This window comes from Maylandia zebra, linkage group LG16 (genome assembly GCF_041146795.1).
Source record: "Maylandia zebra isolate NMK-2024a linkage group LG16, Mzebra_GT3a, whole genome shotgun sequence".
In the NCBI taxonomy this organism is placed as follows: domain Eukaryota; kingdom Metazoa; phylum Chordata; class Actinopteri; order Cichliformes; family Cichlidae; genus Maylandia; species Maylandia zebra.
Window position 1 is genome coordinate 10,524,181 of NC_135182.1, and position 20,711 is coordinate 10,544,891.

At 40.3% G+C, this 20,711-nt stretch overlaps 1 protein-coding gene across 6 annotated transcripts in view; it reads left to right on the forward strand.

Moving 5' to 3' along the window:
* Window positions 1-20,711, forward strand: part of dgkh (diacylglycerol kinase, eta) — an 80,283-nt gene that overhangs the window by 34,259 nt on the left and 25,313 nt on the right. For 5 of the 6 annotated variants that reach the window (XM_004572980.4, XM_004572983.4, XM_076874595.1 and 2 more), the window contains 5 exons: window positions 9,333-9,437; window positions 10,600-10,732; window positions 17,021-17,127; window positions 17,363-17,488; window positions 18,614-18,716. In XM_004572980.4, coding sequence (XP_004573037.1) covers window positions 9,333-9,437; window positions 10,600-10,732; window positions 17,021-17,127; window positions 17,363-17,488; window positions 18,614-18,716 — 574 coding nt within the window. Of the gene's footprint in view, window positions 1-9,047; window positions 9,067-9,332; window positions 9,438-10,599; window positions 10,733-17,020; window positions 17,128-17,362; window positions 17,489-18,613; window positions 18,717-20,711 lie in introns of those variants that run through there. The other variant, XM_004572982.3, reaches the window with a different exon arrangement.

The following is a 20,711-nucleotide window of genomic DNA, read 5'->3' on the forward strand; positions in this document are numbered from 1 at the left end:
CATGTTCCCCTCTTTCCTCTCTCCCTCTTTGGACTGACAATCATACACAAATAGTTTGTATTCAATTAGATTAAAAAAAACTATTAAGATCACTAATAAAAAAGTCCTCTCTCAGTGTAATTTCAACCAAAAGGCAAATAACCAAACCACATGTACATCTAATAAAAGATATGAATATTGAAACACTGATCTAACATTATCCTTTATTGACGGATCATTTAATTTTACACTTTTACCTGAATGTGGCTCCGTTTTTTGAAAAAAACTTCCTCATATCCATTATGAACCTGGCTGTCTATACTTTTGTTGTTAAAATGTTCCATCTCAATTAAGTAATGTATGCTTTTTGTATTTTTAGTAGTGTGTCCCACAAACAGCAAATATTGTCAAAAAAAGTAAGAAATCTTTGGGGGTGCTTTGATTCATTCCCAAAAATGGGCTAAAATCGCCCCTGCTTGTGTCCCATTAGAAAACTAAAACAACTGAAAGTGAAACTTATGAACCTCTTAAGACAAAGAGCAAGCTTTAACACAGTGAGTCACTGAAGACTGGTGTTATTGAACCTGTAATGCAACAGAAATGAAGTATAACAAATGCTACTTCCATTTTAGTAACAGTATTGCTAGGTGGCCTTTTCTGTGGGTATTCCAAAGTTGACAGCCTTTTGGAAATGGTGGTGGGGTGTTCACATTCAATCTGATTGCAATAGTTGGACCTCCTATGTGGAAGGGATTCTGTGAAGACAAGAATTTGCACTGGTAAATGCATACACTGATCAGGCATTGCATTATAACCACCTGTCTGTTGTGGTGTGTATAATATTGTGTTGGTCCATTCCTGACTTGTTGAGGCATGGACTCCACTGAAAGTGTGCTATAGTATCTGCACTGAGATTATAGCAACATATTCTTTAAGTCTTGTAAGTTGCGAGGTGGGGCCTCCATAGTTTGGACTTGTTTGTCCACCACATCCCACAGATGCTTGATTGGAGTGAGATCTGAGGAATTTGGAGGCCAAGTCAACACCTCCTCCTTCTGCTTTTCAAACTGTTCCTGAAACATTTTTGCTTTTCTTCATGATGCATTAGCCTACTGAAAAAGGCCACAGACGTCAGGCAATACTGCATCCATGAATGGGTGTACATGGTCTGCAACAATGCTTAGGTAGGTGGTGTGTGCCAAAGTGACATCCACAAGGATTACAGGACCCAAGGTTTCCCAGCAGAATATTTCCTAAAGCATCACATTGCCTCTGTCTGCTTGCATTCTTCCCATAGTGCATCCGGGTATGGTATGTAAAAAAAAATTGCCCATTGTTGGGGCTTTCGGCAGTGGACAGCACGGGGTCAGCATGGACACCCTGACTGGTCTCCATCTCTAGTCACATGCATTCCAACAAACTATGATGGACTGTGTACACCTTTCTATCAGAACCAGCATTAACCTTTTAGGCAGCTTTGAGCTAAAGTAGCTCATCTGTTGGATCTGACCACATGGGCCAGCCTTCACTCGCTCATCAATGAGCCTGACCACTGCAGAATTTTGACCCTTGTCAGACTCACTTAAATCCTTATGCGTCCCCATTTTCCTTGCTTCTAACACATAAACTTTGAGGATAAAATGTTCACCTGCTTTAATATGTCCCAGCCAGTAACAGGTGCCACGATAAAGAGATAATCAGTGTTATTTATTTTACCTGTCAATGTTAGTAATTTTGCCCGATCGGTGTATAAACTTTCTTTAGCATGTTCAACTCAAAGTGACTTTCCTAGAGAACTGGAGAGTTAAAAGTGGGTAGGGCTGCTCGATTATGGCAAAAATGATAATCACGATTATTTTCACTGAAATTGAGATCACGATTATTTGACGATATTTATTTAACCCTTTAAGACCTACTATAGAACCAAGTCCACCAGAGCTTATATTATTTTTTTTACATGCTGTAGTGCCATTTGTGGGAGCATTTCAAGTTGCTATACAACTGTTATAGCCCATATTTTACTAATATGTATGCATTAAGTCCATAGTAACTACATTAATTGCAAAAAAGTGCAATAAACTACAAAAAAAATTTAAAATCGCTTTTGTTTTGTTTACATATATTTCTACTTGGAGAAATTTAAGAGGTTTATCCCTCAAAACTTTAAATACAAAAAAGTTGCAAAAAATAGTTTACAACAACAGGAAATTTATTTTGAGTGTCTTCATAGTTTTATTTTGGAGATACAGCAATTTTTATATATTGCAGGAAAAACAAAAAACAATCCTATGATGCAGATTTGCAAAGAAAACAGCAGGTGCATCATTTTACTGTGGGAAGTGTTACGAACAGCTGATCAGATCGGCAAAGCGTGTTTCTGGAATATTATGTTTTTGTTCCTGCAAGCGCTTTTTATGCAATTTTTGCAAAGCTATATGTGGAACGAAACCGTGACCGAGGACAAGCTGATGGCATCAGATGTAAGTACAACTCCTCCCGTTTCATATGCAAAACAAATTATTGCGCTAGCTTACACGGTTCAGGTTCTACAGGGATTTAAAAATAGTTACGCAAAACTGAGCATGCTGCTCTGACCGGCTTTAAAGGGTTAACAATGACTTTTAAAAAATAATATAAAATAGTGTGCAACACCACTGAAGTTTTTTTTACCTCTCTTTTCAACCAGCGGCAGTCACTCTCCTCTCCAAATAACTTCTGCTTAGCTTTCCGAGCTTCCCTCGGGTCCTCTTAATCAGCGGTCTCCAACCTTTTTTGCACCACGGACTGGTTTATGCCCGACAATATTTTCACGGACCGGCCTTTAAGGTGTCGCGGATAAATGAGGGAGGGGCTAATAATCGGCTCAGTCATTTTTAATGATCGTTGAAAGCCCAGATCGTAATCGTGATTAAAATTCGATTAATTGAGCAGCCCTAAAAGTGGGTATCATGTAAGCTTTGTCATGCCATCCATTTTTATATAACTCTGCTGCACTGCATGTGCATTCACACATGGTTGACCCTTAATATGTAATGAACATATTGTCACTGGGCAGTCAGCTGCTTTATAGGGTTTAGTAGCCTCCTACTAAAGTGTGTCTAATGAGAATAACTGACTACTTGATGTTTCATGTTTCTTTGTAGCTTAATGTTGAGATGCATCCAAATGTGTGCATGTGTGCATTAGTACTAAATAGCAATAGACTACAAGCTGTGTTAAATTGTAAGAATTTGGTGTTTTTGTGAGGTAATTGATTAAACAGAAATTCATTTTGGTCTCACTGCTGAGAAAACTACAGTCGCATTCTTATGAGTCAGTCTGAGAAGCATTTTAATAGTATTTGTGTTGAGTTGTCTGCCCTATAAGTCCAACGAGATGTTTTTTTTTATTATGTAGTGTGTAGATTCAGTCTTTTATTACTCAGTTCCTATTGAGCCACACTCACCCTGTAAATGCACTCCATGGTTCACTTGTTTTATATATCCAAAGCAATAAAATATAGAACCAAAAAAGTCTTAGTTTATCAGTTTAGGACATTTCATTTTGTAGCTTAAAGAAAATAATGTTGTTATATAGGTAACAAAGTACATAAGTTTACCTCCACCAGAGCTTTGGCTATTTGAAACATGTTGATGCAAACCAGATGGTCAGTGAGCAACAGAAACCTTTCTACAGAAAGAAAGGCAGTGCAGCACCAGATGTATCATTAAAACCCTAAAATACACATACCCTAATAAACATTGCACACTATACACACTTGCAGCCATAGTGACACGGGTTTGTTGTGCACCTGCTGTTTTCCACACCTTGTAATAGCCTCGGTTGCTACAGGTCTAAACAGGCCTGCAATCAGAAAGACAGAGGGGGAGTTAGGGGTAGTGTCTCACTCATTTTTTCTTTGATGGATGCATTTAGCCCAAAGGCTGTGTGGACTGCACTGTAACACATTTGTCATCTTATTGCTAAAAAGGATGCAATTTAAGAAAGGATTGGAGCTCCACAGCAGTGTATTGCTTACAAGTGGTGTGCATTTGAAATGGTGCATCAAAAATCAGGGAGAGAGCGAGAGGCTAATCAGCTGAAGTCTATGAATATTTGGAGACATTAATAAGTTAGAGGAAAAGCTGCAAAGCTATGTATTTTTCCTCGTGCAGTTTTTACACTGAACCTGGAAAGTATTCACAACACTTCACTTGTTCCATATTTTGTCATGGTACAGCCTTATTCCAATTCCAGCATTGTAAATAAATCAACCACCAGGAACCTTCATAGAGCTGGTTGCCTGGCCAATCTGAGGGATCAGCGTAGAATGGCCCTAGTCATGGAGGTGACAAAGCGCACAATAATAATGGATTGGATTTATATAGCGCTTTTCCAGGCACCCAAAGCGCTTTACAATGCCACTAGTCATTCACTCTCACACACTGGTGGAGGAAAGCTACACTTGTAGCCACAGCTACCCTGGGGCAGACTGACAGAAACGAGGCTGCCATATCACGCCATCGGCCCCTCTAGCCAACACCAGTAGGCGGTAGGGAAAAGTGTCTTACAGAGACAGAGAGCCCGGGGATCGAACCAGCAACCTTTCGGTTACAGATGTGCTTCCCAACCCCCTGAGCCACAGTCGTGCGCTTACTCCAGTGTTGCTTTGTGGAAAGACGAGAACCTTTCAGAAACACAACCATTTCTGTTGCACACCACCAATCAAACGTGTATGAGTGGCAATATGGAAACTACTCCTAATGAAAAAGGTTCATGAAGCGTGGTGGTGGCAGAATCATGCTGTAGGGATGTTTTTTGGCAGCAGGAATTGGGACACTAGTCAAGGTTGAGGGAAAGATAAATACAGCTATATGTCTGTGTAGGTTCTTGGAAAGAAAGCAACCGGATTTCATTACATTTTATGAAGACAAGAGGTGAAATGTCTTTACAAAGCTAAAAAAAATCCATAGCCAAGATAAGAAAATGTTTGGCTACGAAACCACGCTGTGATTGTCCTTGAGTGGCCCAGCCTGAGCCCAGACGTGAACCTGATTGAACATCTCTGGAGAAATCTGAAAACAAGCTGATGTTCCCCATTCATTATTATTGAGCTTCTCAAAAAGACTTGAGGCTGTAATTGCTACCAAAGGTGCCTCAACAAAACGCTGAGCAAAGGCTTGGTATATACATGTAATATTTTTGTTTTTCATTGTTAATAAATTTGAAATAATTTCACTTTGTCAATTTTCGGTATTGTGTGTAAAATTGTGAAGGCGAAAAGGTGAAAAATGAATTTAATACATTTTGGAATAAGACTGTAAAATGATAAAATGTGGACCAAGTGATGTGTTGTGAATACATTCCAGATGCACTATATTATAGGCTGCTTCTTCTTAAATTATTGAAGAAGGGAACAGAAACTTAATAACTGACTGCTTGTGAACTATCCTTCCTAAGATTAGCTCCAGCAGAGCAAACTACACCTAAAAATGTAACATGTGGATGAAAGCAGGTGTAAAATCTGAGGCTGTTTTATTAGACACAATGCGACACAGTGAGTCAGAGAGAGAGGGGAGGGAGTAATAAGACAGTGCTGTTTCTTCTGAGTAATGGATAATGAAAACACTTGATGATGGCAATGAAGAATGTAACAGTAAATTAAAATATGCACATGAGGTGACCTCAAAGAGAAGCACCAGAACAGAAGATAAAGACACAGCGGAGATGCAGACCTTTATTTATGTTCCTGATTTCCATTTCTGCGTTTTTACAGTATGTGATTGCAAAATATAAGTGCATAGAATTGTATATGTATATCAAAAAGAGATTAATTATGTCTGCACTGTTTTGGTCAAAGTTAGTCTCCAGTAGATTTCTGTTCAGAATTCCTTAAGTGCCTTGTCTCCTCCCTATATAACATCTGTGTCAATGATCTTTTGTTTAGAGGCTAGTATTTCCTCACATATAGATTTCACTGACTAAGGTCCTTAACTGTATACAGAATACATCATTGGACTATTGTTCACACAAGTCTGAGCTGATAAAATAATGGACAGAGGTAGATGCTGCCTCTGGGTTTGAAAGTTACGTTGTGGGCATTGAAGCTCATCTGCTCATTCACAGCTGTATGTATGACCGAAACGGTATGGAGCTCTTTCTAGACCGGAAGCAGCAACATGGAGCTTGGTCTGGGTAGCAGCTGGATGAAGGAAAAACATCACCATCAATAAAATTTCAAAATATATGTTGCTTGATGACAGCAGATACTTTGCTGATACACATGAGCATAGCTAGAAGCAAAGAAAATCTTGTGGGTTTGGGGTTTTTTTTAAACAGCTTCTGAAATGCAAGAGTGTGATCATGACTGGATACCACTTCGGCATCTGATATACCTCGGACACAGAAGATGTTGTTGTTCCCTCGGACTAGTATCAACAGAGATCCTGCACCTGCTGCAAGAACACAAAGTGTTGCAATGAAACATTTTGCCATCATAAAAGACAGAAAATTATTTTCACATCTAAAAAAATTTTATTTTTCAGATTCACAGTACAGTTTAACTACAAGGTAGAGCATGTTAAGTTATTATTACATAGCAAAACATTATGCTACACAGTAAAGTATTAAATATGAAGTAAAACAAAGTATATACAAGGTGTAAAGACACCTTGTATATACTTTTCTGCATCTTTTCCCCTGCAATCTTTGTGTGTACCACAGAGCCATGGCTCAGTGGCTGAATGTCTGAGTCCCACATCAATGCAAGCTTCAAGCAATTTATAATTCTTAGCTTTTTTTTGATGTATCATAATTCACCACAAACTGTTTCTGAGAAAATGTTGGGGAACAAGAGCAAGAGCTCCTAAAACTAAAGTGACCATTCTTTGTGTTTATATGGATCTATCCTTCCTAATAACACTCCTTAGCCTAATTGTTTAGCATCTGTCTGTGTCCTATTGTGTTGTTAATCTCCCAGGTCATTTGGATGTTTTGTTTCACCATTTGTTAGTGTGTTTTCCTCCTTGTTACCTGTTGGCGTTATGATTCCCAAGCTCTTTAAAAGCATGTGAAGCCAACATGAAAGTCATTTAAACCTAAATCCTTCCAATGGAATCGGAATCGGAAACCCAGTTGTCTCAGTCTGTGACCTCTTTCTTGGTGATTTGTAATTTTAGTTGCTAGTTTTCTGTGTCTTTCAACATAGCTTCATTTTCACTTTGTGAATTATGGGCCCATTTAGAGTGAAAAAGCTTTAGGATAGAGATACCTTGTGAGTAGGGATGGGTACCGGTGTCCGGTGCCATCATGGCACCGGTTCTGACATAAACGGTAGTAACCAGACCGAAAAGCAGCGCACATTTCGGTGCTTTATTTCGGTGCTTTTTTTTCCTGAGCTGTGATACACTTCTAGCCAATCATTTTACGTTTCCCAGGATAGTAGGCGGGGCCAGGTACGTACGTTCAGTTAGAGCAGAGCTACAGATTAAAAATGTCCAAGGCGAAGCGGTCAAAAGTCTGGCTGTACTTCACAGCAAAAGATGCAAACTCAGCAGCAACAAGTGCTTTAAGCTGATACTGTGATACTGTCAAAGGAGGTAACACCTCGAATCCGATGAAACACCTGGCGACGCATAGCGTTTTTTTTAAAAGCCGAGAAATGCGCCGTATTTGATAGCTTGCTGCGAGACCTCACACTGTGCACGTTGGGTGGGTTGCCAGTTATCGGACCCGGAGCAACATCCCCCAAAAACCCGAAGAATAGAGTCCTGGCCCCTAGCCCTGCCAGTGTAGCAGAAATGATGAGGATGATGATGGCAGCAGCCGTTCTTCTCTGCGTGAGTAGCTTCATGTTGTTCGTGTGTAATTTACGTTGAGTAGGCTAACCACGTTATTACATTAATGCACGTAAGGTGAACTAGCAAACATCATCATAGCTACATGCGGCTGTCCTCTTGTTTGATGGCAGATACTCCCTTCACCCTGGCCAAAAAGGCTAAAATGACCAAAGAAAAAGTGGGAAACAGTTAAACATGAGAGGTTTTTGGACAAAGTTTGTGTTTTTTTTCCATTGTTTAAGCACTGCTTCCAGCCAAGAGTGATACCATATATGCCCCATAGCTGCAGAAAAGGCTAACATTGTTATCTTTTTACAAAAAAAACAAACAAACAGCTGAACATGAGAGGTTTTTGGACAAATTTTGTGTTCTCCATTCTTTAAGCACCGGTTTGAGCACCGTTTAAGCACCGGCACCGTTTCAAAAGTACCGATTTGGCACCGGTATCGGATAAAACCTAAACGATACCCATCCCTACTTGTGAGTAATAAGTTCCTACTAATGATGCACTAGTATTGCTTGTTTGTCACAGTTGGTTTTAAAAATCAAAAATAACAATGAATAAAACATTTAACTAGAGGCAGTATCAGACAAGTAATGCTGTGCCAATTTTCAAGTTATTGTGGCTATGACCATCTTATCTATACAGTCTGCAGATTTCACAAGCAGCTTCTCTGTAGACAGTATTTTAAATTTAGCTCTTTATTTTTACACTTTGTTTTCCACACTTGTCCAAAAAGCAGACTGGATAGCTCAATAAATGAATTACATGGTTTTAATTATTATCTCATTTGGTAATACAGTCCACTTAAAATATGGCATTTGTATTTAGTGACCTGCTTTAGACAAAGCATTTCTTGGAGATAGAAAGCTAGTGGTTGGAGCAGTTTTAGTGCTGTGAGATTATCTTGTGTACGTGTGTGTGAGCCGTGCCTGTATTTCAACTCTCTCCTCTCACTAATGTAAATCAAGATAACACACTGTGGGAAAACAATGACTTGGAAAGAAATGGAGAGAAGGAATTTTTAAGATGAGTGAGCATAAATAAGTGATGGGCTGTTGAAAGGGTGCTGTTTGTCTGTAGGGTTATCTACAGGCACTGTCCTTTAAACACACGAACACACACACACATGCTCACAAGTAGAGGACGAGAGAGGAGGAGGCAACGGGAGAGAGAGAGGCTCTTTGCCTTTAGTGAGGCTCTTTGCCTGTCAGCACATATCTGCCTCAAAGCCTCATGAAGAGCTGGGAAGAGACTTAACTGAAGAAGGTGTGAGTGAGCTAGAGTTAATGAGAGACAAAGAGAGTGTATGTATGTAAGAGAGAGAGAGAGCGAAGGAGAGAGAGAAAGAGGGAGGGGGGCTTTACATCCTTGCTCTCTCTTAAAGACAGAGCCGGTTGTTCTCCACTCAGAGGTACCGCAGGCTGAAGAGGAAAGAGCTGGAAACATTAAGCTCTGTTTCGCTTGCGCTGTCTCGCTGTTTAGCCACAGTATCTGTCTCACTCTCTCGTACCTCCTCCCCCCTTTGCCTCCAGGTGATCACTCCGTTCCGTAGGCTCATCCTCTGTGCTGAGAACAGGAAAGAGATGGAGGACTGGATCAGCTCGCTCAAGTCCGTCCAGTCCAGAGAGCATTACGAGGTAAGGTCCAGTTCAACAGATTAAAGTGTGTGTGTGTGCGTGTGTGTGTGTTTGTGGAGGGGAGGGGGGGGGGGTTGTTTGGCAGTTTTGGGGATGGGATAGATAGAAATGCGGAGTTCAGATAGGGCTGCAGCACATGCATAAGCACGCCTCCACCCGCATGTTGTCACATGTTCGACACTGGGCAGAGTAACAGTAAGAAAAACTGTATTGGCACATCCTATTCTCCCAAGTGTTTTTTCTCCTTATGACTTTCTAACACAGAACATACTCGGTAGATGCCTATTTGAAAGCTTTTTTTTTTCACTTCAAGCCAGTATTTCTTGAAGAATCTAGAAAACATGTTACCAGCATCAAAACTGATCGTAACTGCTCAGCGTATTCCACTGTCAACAGAATATGTTAAGAAGACTGTAAATCCTGGCTGTGCACTGACAGCGAGGTGATGTGGCGAGCACAGGAAGAAAGCTGTGCTGCATTTTAATGCCTTTGATTTGAGAGGGAAATCTTATATAAGACCCCATCCCTCACCCCCTTACTGCACTGCAGTGCTGCAGCAACCCCAGAGCTCACACAACACAGGGAACACACATGTTCACACAAACACACGCACACACACAGACACACAAGCATGCGCACTCCTGCCAATATGTCCACACAGCAGCATTTAATTGCTGTATCCTTTTATGTGACACTGTTAAAGAATGCAAGTACCCCAGTTTGTAAGCACCTGTTACAGTTGTACTTGTGAAAAACCAATTATATCCAGGACTGCGCCAACTACTGCAGATGCAACACCCACATGGGTACACTACACTGTGGCTCCACAGTAGGACCTCTCCATATACTAATGTGTAGAGGCATCCAGTTCATCTGACCTGGGTGTGTAGCTTTTTGTAAAAGTCGTCACTCTAACAACTCTAAGGAAGTGGAGGCTCTCTCTCTCCTGTGGAGGCTCTTTTCTTATACCAGGCACTTTCCTAACTAATGTTGTCATGGTGTTAGGGGAAAATGAATAATAGTTATTCTAAAAGAAAGCTAGTATACCACAAAGGAGTCGAGTATCAATTGTGTGTCTGTAAATCAATGTTCAATGTTTTTTCTTTTTGATCATGCTTACATTTGTGACATGTGACTGCTGTTTTCACCTCTCCTTTGCCAGACAGCACAGTTTAATGTGGAACATTTCTCAGGGATGCACAACTGGTACGCCTGCTCCCATGCACGGCCCACCTTTTGCAATGTTTGTAAGGATAGTTTGTCTGGGGTCACATCTCACGGCCTCTCTTGTGAAGGTGAGTACAAATACACTCAAAACTACACATGTTTACTATCACAAGTGTGAAACTCAAAAAGGATCATTATTTCATGTATTTCACTTTAAATTTGGGGTAAGCCAACATGTTTTTGTCATCACTGGATGAAAAATCAAAAGATTTTTGGCACTAGCACATAGACTACTCAATACTCCATTTGCAGTCCGCTAGTTTCTCCTGTCCCTGTTCTCACTGTAAGTGCATCTCCTCACACAAATGATAGGTCCTGTGCAGTAGAGCTATCTAACAACAAAAAGGTGAAGTGAAATAATGTTAAGTTAGTACTGAGTTGACAGTAACATAGTGTTAGCCTAAGTGCACTAAAAGCTTCAGAAGATGGCACGAGTGCAAACAAGAGAGAGGAGGACAGAGAGACAACGGAAAAAATTTGTCATCTACCGGTAAGCTTTTCACTCGTGCCACAAACTACTGCAGACAATGAAGAAAATTGTTGGTGTAGGAGGTATGACATCCATCCAAACTTCCAAAGAACCGCTGCACTGTTGCTAACTGCATGGCTCTCAACAGCTATGAGGTCACTAAAGACCATGGTACTTGTTTTTGTTGTTGTTTTTTTTGGGGGTTTTTTAGGTTGCAAAAAAGGTCGCAAAAATTGTCACATATGTAATACTTAAAATGTCTTAAAATGCATTTTACTTCTCCAACACAAACACCTACACTGATTGGAGAGCTAACCGCAGCCTCACAGAGTAAACAAATATGTGACGTATGATCAAAAAGATTCCAGAACTCTGCCCATCCCAACACACCAGATGTAAATTTGGCTGCTTTTCCTCTCAGATTGACGTGGACATTCCATGTCTCGTCCTACATTTCAGTCACCATGGACTTAGGTGTAATTATGGTGATTATTAGGTCAGCTGGCAAGTATCTCCAGGTAGAGTAAAAATCCTTTTTTAACAGAAGGGAGCTCATGGTAGTTGCCCTAATATGAGCTGTTTTGCGTAAGTCTGTGCTTCACTATATCTATATCAAATAATAATGTGAGCATATGTACTAAGCCAGCGGTCTCCAACCTTTTTTGCGCCACGGACCGACAATATTTTCACGGACCGGCCTTTAAGGTGTCGCGGATAAATACAACAAAATAAAAGTAGTACTGGTACCGAAAAAAATAAGATTTATTCATAACACACGTGAAAAGACCCAGGAAAACCGAGTTAACAATAAAAATGATAACAAAATAACGCTGAAAACCGATAAAAACCCTGAAAACTACACATTTCACACCTGAGCCTCAACTCACAGACCGGTACCGCTGTACTAAGTAATCCCTATGAAACTAAAGCTCAGGCTTCAGATTGCTTTTTTAAAATGTTTTTTAACTTGTGTCTGTGTCATGTCGGTGAGAGTGGTTACTCCTAATATGGTCGTCTCATGTGGAACAGGCAAGGAAGCTAAAACTACTTGCTTCACACAGAGGATCAACTCGCATCAAGACTCAGCATAGGACAAATAAAGATAGGTTTGAATTCTGAAGCACACAAAGCTAGTCTAGTAGAGTCTAAGCATATCATGATAGAGATGGAAATGGGCACATTAAGTCTTCTTTAATGAGAATGAGGCAGGTTGAAATGATGCTGAATTATCTTGTGAAGAATTTGTTTTTAGACACATAGTGTTTTCTTACATAACTCTCTTTCCTGGCTCCTACTTCAAATAGCCACTCTTTTAAGATCAGACACCCTATAGTATTGCAACAGATGATTTTGCTTTGGAAGCAAAGCCTGTGAGTTGGCAGGTCTATAGGCACTTTGGGAAGGCTATATTGCTATTTTACGTAAGGACTGGTGAATCACTGAAGTGAGAAAAGCCTTTTCTTGTGTCTGCCCAAGTGCAGCAGATTGGATATACCTGAGCCAGCAAGAGTCTTTGAAATGCACTGGGTTGTGGAGCAGGATGCCCACCAAGCTCACAGCCAGCATATCAGTGCATGTCACCCTGTATTCATATGCTTTTATGCCATATTGCGCGTTAGATAAGCGTTGACTTAGACTGCATTTTTAAAAAATAGCATTTCACTTGCCTCCAATTGCCCTTAACAGGGAAAAAACTGTTAAAGGATCACGAATGACACCATATCTCCTCACCTCATGTGTGAAAGAACAGAGAAGTGGGGTGTTATGAGGAAGGTGTTTGACATGGGGGGCTGACACTATTTTTTTTTCTTTTTTGTACTTTCTTTTAGCTGGTGTAAAGTGTTATTGACAGGCAGCAGGCCATAATGAGCACCATCTGCATATCCTCTCACTCTAATTTTGCTAATGTTCCCCTGTGAGCATGTGCATGTGTAACTCAGTCCTGTGTGTGTGCCTACATGTGCGCTGGGTTTGCTGTATACGTGTGGAGGCAGTGAGAGCCTCGCCACTCAGTGCTCATTATCCTCTCATTTCCAGAGCAGAAGGCAAAAGAGAGAGACGTAGAGAGAAAGACCAAATCATTAGAGCAGTATCTAATGGTTGTTATTTGAATCGGCTTATTTTGCGCCACGCATAGACAAGCAACAATAGGAAGGTGCATTGAGATTATGGGGTTTTCATTATACATCACTGAGAGAAGCCTTCCATTGGGCACAAGGTACCTACAGGCAGACATTCATGGACATTGTTTTTTGGGCTAAATCACCATGAAGCAAAGTGAAAGTTACATATGGATATACAGTAATGGCATAAAAATGCTTATATGTTTATTTTAATTTTTAAAATGGCCAGTGCCACTTTTTAACATATCAGTAAAAGATTTCATATATTTTTTTATTGTCTGCTAACGTGCAAAATGATTGTAAGTACTGAAGTAGATCCACAACCTTATTTCTTTATATTTTTTTAGGATAACACTGTGTTGTCATCAACTCAGTAATAACTTTCACTTCACCTTTCTGAGTTAGATAACTCAGAGTGAGACAACAGAGCTCTTCGCTAAATTGTATGTATAGACAACACTGGCTCATACACTGTATTAGATGCCTTTTTTATGCTTGAGTGATTCATGGGACAGTGTTAAGTGGCATAACAATCAAAACAACATTCCTCTGAAAATGGTCATGTAAAATGAGTGGACTGAAAATAAGAGAAAAAGCAGCCAATATTAAAAGAAACACTTGGAAAGACCTTCAGAAAGTCTGGAGAGCTATTATCCAAGATACATCCACCCATCCATCCAATTCCTTCCAATGATGCAATTAAGGTCGTAGCTGTTCCAGCTGTCTTGCTCAAGACTACAGTTAAGGTCTCCCTTCTTGAAAGCAAAATAGAAAGAAATGAGAGGTGGTTCAAGAGTTTTGGACAATACTGCTGTAATTTGTAAATGTTTTGGTGATACAAAGCAGTTGTAAAGCACCTGTGGCTCAGGAGGTAGATCTACAACCTGGAAAGTCAGTGGTTTGATCTCTGGTGTCCTTGGATAAGATGTTGAACCCCAAGTTGTCCACAGTCCAATTTTAGTGAATGTGTGGAAGTGTGTGTGTGATAGGTACAAAGCTGTAAAAATGAATGTCTGTCAATGGACAAATGTGGCAAATGTAGTGTCAAAGTCTTTTGAGTCCTCAGTAAGAGTAGAAAATTTGCGGTAAATTATTCAATTTACTGCACAAATAAACTATGTCATAACTTTTGTGATAACACAGGGCTTTATCTAGCTTTGACATAGCCGTACCATTCAGGTGTGCATGTTACAACAGTTGTTACTGTGTTCACACATCTTTAGCACAGAGTTGGAGTGGTTAGCACCTGCTGACTGGCTAGGGAATTTTACTGTAAGGAACTTATCTGCAGGGACACGCTCCACCCTGACAACCATAGCTGGATAAGCACTGAAGATTAAAAAGATTTCAAAGACATTTAGCTATAAAAGGGCATTGTTTTAACCAAATCGTTGCATTTTTTAAAATGTGATGTTTGGCACACATTATTTAAATGTGTGCTAAGCATGCCTACATGTTCCTGTATGTTCTGCAGAATGGCTAATTCATTGGAGTTATTTCAAAATACTTTCATTGTCAGCAGCGACAGTGAGAATGGGAGGATCACCCGTGGGAATATGAGAACCAGTATGTGAGAATGGGAGAGAGTGGGAGACAAGAAAATAGAGAGGCTATCATAGAATGCAGTCTTTATTAAACTTTGAGGGCAGCCTGCCAAACAGTTTCACAGCAATCAGCGTGGCTTAAATTTCCCTTCGATTTCCTGCACGGGACAGTCAGTGGGGATTGATTTGTGCTACCTACCCATAAACACACACACAAACCGTAAAAGCAGTTTGCCTTTCCGTCTGTATTTCACCCTCACACAGACACTCACAGTCTGAGACAATGTTTTCTTCTAGTCTGGTTTGTATGACGGCTCTGTGTTTGGCCATTAACAGGCAGTGGCATTATGTCCTGAGAATTCTCTTAACGTCCTACTAATGCTCTCTAACAGCATTTAGTGGTAGACGAGATTGAAACATTGATTTTGCTCCCGGATATGACTTTGGCTCAGTTTGTAGTGTATCTGTGTGGCATGCCTAATGATGAGGTTTTGCGTGTTTAGAGAGAGAGAGGACAACAAGGTGGGGTAGCTGGAAGCAAAGCTCCCCATATCACAGACATTATTCATGAGTCTGCTAAGTGCCTCATCTTTACAGGAGAAAAAGTCGAGAGCAGTCTCCGTCTGTCTGTGCCACTGTACTGTTTCTTAAGAGACATTTATGTTGTATTTACACTTCACTCTTCATTCCTGTTCAAAGCAGCCAGCATTAAACGCATTCAAGTCCATGCTTCTGCTTCTCATTTATATGGACTAAAGCTTGATGGACTGGATGTTAAAGTTGTACAATGACTTTGTCAGCACTGATCATCTTTAGTAAAAATGATGTAAGATCCCTCCATCACCACACCTACTTGTAGCTCTGTGTTTACACTGATCAAGTAACAAAAATCTTACCAGGCTTAAGCCCTGTGAAGCTCCAGATCTCTCTTTGTTAAGTGAATGTCCATTCAAGGTTCCTTCTTTTTTTTCTTTGTTTCGATCACTCTTTACCTCCTTTGACACCAGAGCAACATTTCGTTTGCCCGGTAGACCTTCCACAATCATTCCCATTGCTGAACCATGCAGCATTTGATTAACCTGGGAGAACTACTCAATCTCTCCAACAGTCTAGGAAAAAAATGCTGTCCTCTTCCAGTTTTGGTTGCTTTTTTCAGCCTTCATTTTCTTGATTTTCTGGTAGACAGTAAACGCATAGTGAAAGTAAGGTTAGCAATGTAACACTGCTAAAAACCATTGTTCTCTAACTACGACATTACTTCTTAAATCAAGAAGCGTCTGACGTTTCAGTTGAATAGTTAGGTATTTGATAGGCGAATTGATAGCACTCTAATACTCTCTTAGCTTAATTTAGCACAGACAATGGAGACAGACAACACCTAGCATGACTCTGTTGCAAACTACCTCTCAAATGGAGGTAGTCAAGTTCATGAGTTGAATAGTTTTGTCTCACATAGGGTGCTGCAGGAGGTAGAACAGGTCATGTACCAGCCAGAAGGTTGCCAGGTCAATCCCTTGCCCCAATCTGCAGTTTGAAATGCAAATGTCAGGTTGTAAACTGGGCTAATATGGCTCACGATGAACAGTGTTTTCAGAACTTTTTTGAGAATTTACGCACACAGTAGTCCTCTCATTTGGACTAATTTATTAAAACACTGGGTGTGTCTGTTTCTGAGGTCTTCATTTGTGTTTTCAGTCAAGAAAAATAATTCATATTATGTTGCTGCCATTTTTTTTTGTTCCTGTGCAATATTTCGGCAGATGTGCAATTTCCATCCCTATCCTTAACAACCATAGCCCTTCCACCCTATTATTATTTATTGCATTTTATTATGATGCCCTTGTACACACCCCCACAATGCTTCTTGCAACCCAAACAACGTGTATATAGTGTACATAGTATTCTTATATTGTTTCTCTTTCTTTTCTTGTATATTGTTTTCTTTACTTTCGCACCTTTGTGGTCTTGCTACCTAATTTGACTGTGCAAGCAAGTGTACAATGACAATAAAAGTTCTAAATTTTATCAAATTAGAAAAAAATAACAATTCAATTCAAACTGAATTGATCTTAAATTGGCTAGAAATACATGGTTTATAGTCTTTGGAGGAAGATTATCTGGATCACTGTTTGATTCATAAATAACTGTCATAATCATCAAAGTGACAGTTGAAAGGTGGAAACCATTGTCAGACTCAGGTGTGATATTTGTGTTTTACAGTGTGCAAATTCAAAGCGCACAAACGCTGTGCTGTCAGAGCCACCAACAATTGTAAATGGACCACCCTGGCCTCCATAGGGAAGGATATCATTGAGGATGAGGATGGGGTAAGTTTGTTCAAAAGCAGTCTTCTTTGAAAGGCAGAATGTTCATGTAATTTTTTAATAAGATTTTGAGCTGGTTGGGAATTTCCTCAGCCTGGTTTTCTGCAAAGAGTTTCTAAAATGTAATGTGGGAGTCAATATAGAAAACTGTCCTAGTTCAAGTGAACGGAAGCCGACATTATTAACCATTTTTAATTTTGTGTGTGTGTGTGTGTGTGTGTGTGTTTGAAACCTACAGATTGCAATGCCTCACCAGTGGTTGGAAGGCAACCTGCCTGTCAGTGCCAAGTGTGCTGTGTGTGATAAGACGTGTGGCAGCGTGCTGAGACTGCAGGATTGGCGCTGCCTCTGGTGCAAAGCTATGGTAAGGCATCTATCACATGCACATCGCACATAACAATAAAACCATCTGGTTAATTTTATGTAGGTTCCCTGTTGTCGTGCCAAGGCTCTGATCCAAGCATGGACAGTGGATGTTTGGAGGTTTCCTTTTTCGCTGGGCTGATCGCAGCACTTGGGCTTGTCCTGGCACTCACCACAAACTCGTGAATGATTGGAATCTGAGAAATCTGGAGAGCCAGCTGGAACAATCTGGGAACTCAACTTGTAGTCATCCTCTGGAGGCAGCTGTCAGTTACTCCTGGCTTTCTTTATTGCAGACAATAAATATCTGGTTGATCAATACAGATGAATTACAAAAGGTAATAAAAACCTTAATAACAATATCTGATGGTTTTAAGATTGTATTTTGGGAAATACAGTCCCTCTTTTTACACTTCAGAAGGACTTTACCCAAATGCTATCAGAGCCTGCAAACCAGCTTCCAGTACAAAACTCTTTTCCTTTGTTTACAAATTCTGCATATTTACCATGATCAGGTATAACATTGTTACCATTATGACCATGATATAGTGTTGCTCCCCATTTTGCTGCCAAAATGACACAAGGTATACATGGCGTTACGTAAATGGACTGATTCTTATATGGCGCTTTTCTACTCTCCTGGAGTACTCCAAGTGCTCTATACAATACCCTGCATTCACCCATACACACCCATTCACACAAGTACTGTTGTCTATGCTTTGTCAGTGCTTTCTAACTAACATACATTCATACGCATTCAAACGCCGATGGATGCATCAGAGAGCAAGTGGGGGTTAGTATCTTGCCTAAGGATATTTGGCATGAAGACTGGGGGAGCCAGGAATTGAACCACCAACCTTCTGATCAGCAGATGACCTGCTCTACCTCCTGAGTCTCCAAAGGTGGATTCTGTTCATATGGACGTAGCATTTTCATGGGAGAAACATTTCATCACTCATCCAAGTGACTTCTTCAGTCTTAGCTGACTGCAGGTTTCCCCAATCTTATAAACAGTACATTTGCATAATGACTGAAACCAGCCCACTAAATTATGGAAAAATCAATAATCTTATATCTAAAATCTGCTTAGAGTTTTAATTCCCTGTATTTGGTGTTGTTCTTTTAGGTGCACACAGCCTGCATGGACTTATATCCACGCAAGTGTCCCCTAGGTCAATGCAAAGTCTCCATCATCCCCCCTACTGCTCTCAACAGCATCGACTCAGATGGTAGGCAACACACACGTGATCAGCCGTGCAATCGTGCTGACTCACTCTGAGGGTCAGAGGTTGCACCTGTCATTAGTTTTCAGAGGTGAATTCATGAGATTTTGCTCTTATTTGTTCAGCTGATGACTTCTCATTGAACTTTGACCTTTTGCTCTATCGTATGAAAAGATAGTGGCAGGGAGGATGTTTCATTTTGGTTTAGTCAGCATCCACTCAGGGACACAGCCACTGACACTTTCCTTTTCTCAATACCTTCTTCTCTGAAGAAATAAAAAATGATAAAATTATTTTCCCCTCTGATCTTAGCACCAAACAGACCCAAAGCAAGTTTATTAAACTGCGGCATAAGTGGTTCAACCATGTATATATGACTATATGACTAGATTTTTTGGCGGTGTTAAATGAATGACAGTGTAAAATTATTTTGTTTTTTGTTAAACTGTTCTTTTCAAACCATCACTACTAAACTCTTCATTATTGTGTGTGTGCTTTATCGCTCCAACAAATGTACAAAGTTCATATATTCTGTAAAAACCCATGGATGCACTTTTAAAAAAAGAGCAGACCCAAAACATAAACTGTATGCAGCAGGAAATGTTTAGGTTTTATTCACAAGTTATCCACATTTATGTCTCACATTCTGATTTACTCAAGAGTGCCTCCCTTTTACATATTAAATTACTGAGACATAGAATAGACAAAAATGACAAACTGTTGCTATAAATTCCCTCTTCCATTTCTTTTTATATGGAGTTCAGTATAGAGTGTTAATACAGGATCATGACAAGGTATGTGTTCCAGGACACTGCCTGTTTCTCATATAGCGAGGTGGTTAAAAATAGACCCATGTGACAGTTTGAAACACACGTTTCTTAAAATAGATCCTCTCACAAGACGTGTGCATGTGATAAAAACCCAATTTGATAATGATACAACTGTGCAAGAGGCTTCATAATACCCTCAGACTCTACTTATGATCTCAACATAAAGACAGACTTTATACAGGTGTGTGTGTGTGTGTGTGTGTGTGTGTGTGTGTGTGTGTGTGTGTGTGTGTGTGTGTTTGCCAGTGCTTAAATCCGTTTTAGATGAAGATCAGCACCTGAGAGGCAGACTCACATTAACATGTGGGATAGGGAGAGGGCTAACAAAAGGGGAGATATATGCTTCGTTAGGCTCTCTCTCTCTCTCTGTCTCTCTGTCTCTCTCTCTCTTTCTCTTTCTTGCGCTCTTTCTGTCCTTCTCTCGCCGTCATCTCGGCACGTGCCAGGATCCCCTCTGCTCGAACACTGGCTGAAAAGAGGGGGAGTTTGGTTGTAATTGGCTGGGGGGGCTGACTGTAGCACGTGCCAGAGTATCGTGACTCCCTGCTTGTCCTTTCTCTCTCCTCCACTTTCATGTGCTCTCCCTCTGTTCATCCTTTACAGAAACAGTCACAAAGAGAGTGACCCAGAAAGGACGATAAATCAAAAGATTGTAGAGGAAGAGATTAAAGAGAATGAGAAAGATATGAAGAAGGACGATTGTGTCCATGCTGCCAGAGATGGTATTCCCATATATTTAAGGTTGAAGCCTTAATATGCGCAAAGCTTTCACCACAGAGGCAGTGTTCAGATTACAGCTGGTAGTTACATTACCTCCCTGAGACCAGAGTATGTATATGTGTTTTGTCCTCTACTGCACAGCAAAACACGTGTTTGTGGCATGTGTTAAGCCCGTCCTATGCATTATTATGCTTGGTGTCACACACACACACACACAGACACACACACACAGGAATTTGATGAGGCTGTTTAGCGATGACAGAGCTGGCTCACACCTCCTGCTGCATCTAGCACTGCTGCTCAAGTTTAAGTCATAACATGGTAAGATATTTAAAACACTAAAGCATCAAGTTAAGACAGTTTTATTTAAACATTCTAGTAGCACAAATCAAAGGTTTTACCTGATATTTTTTTTTCTTCAATCCAATCCAATTTGAATTAGATGAAAATG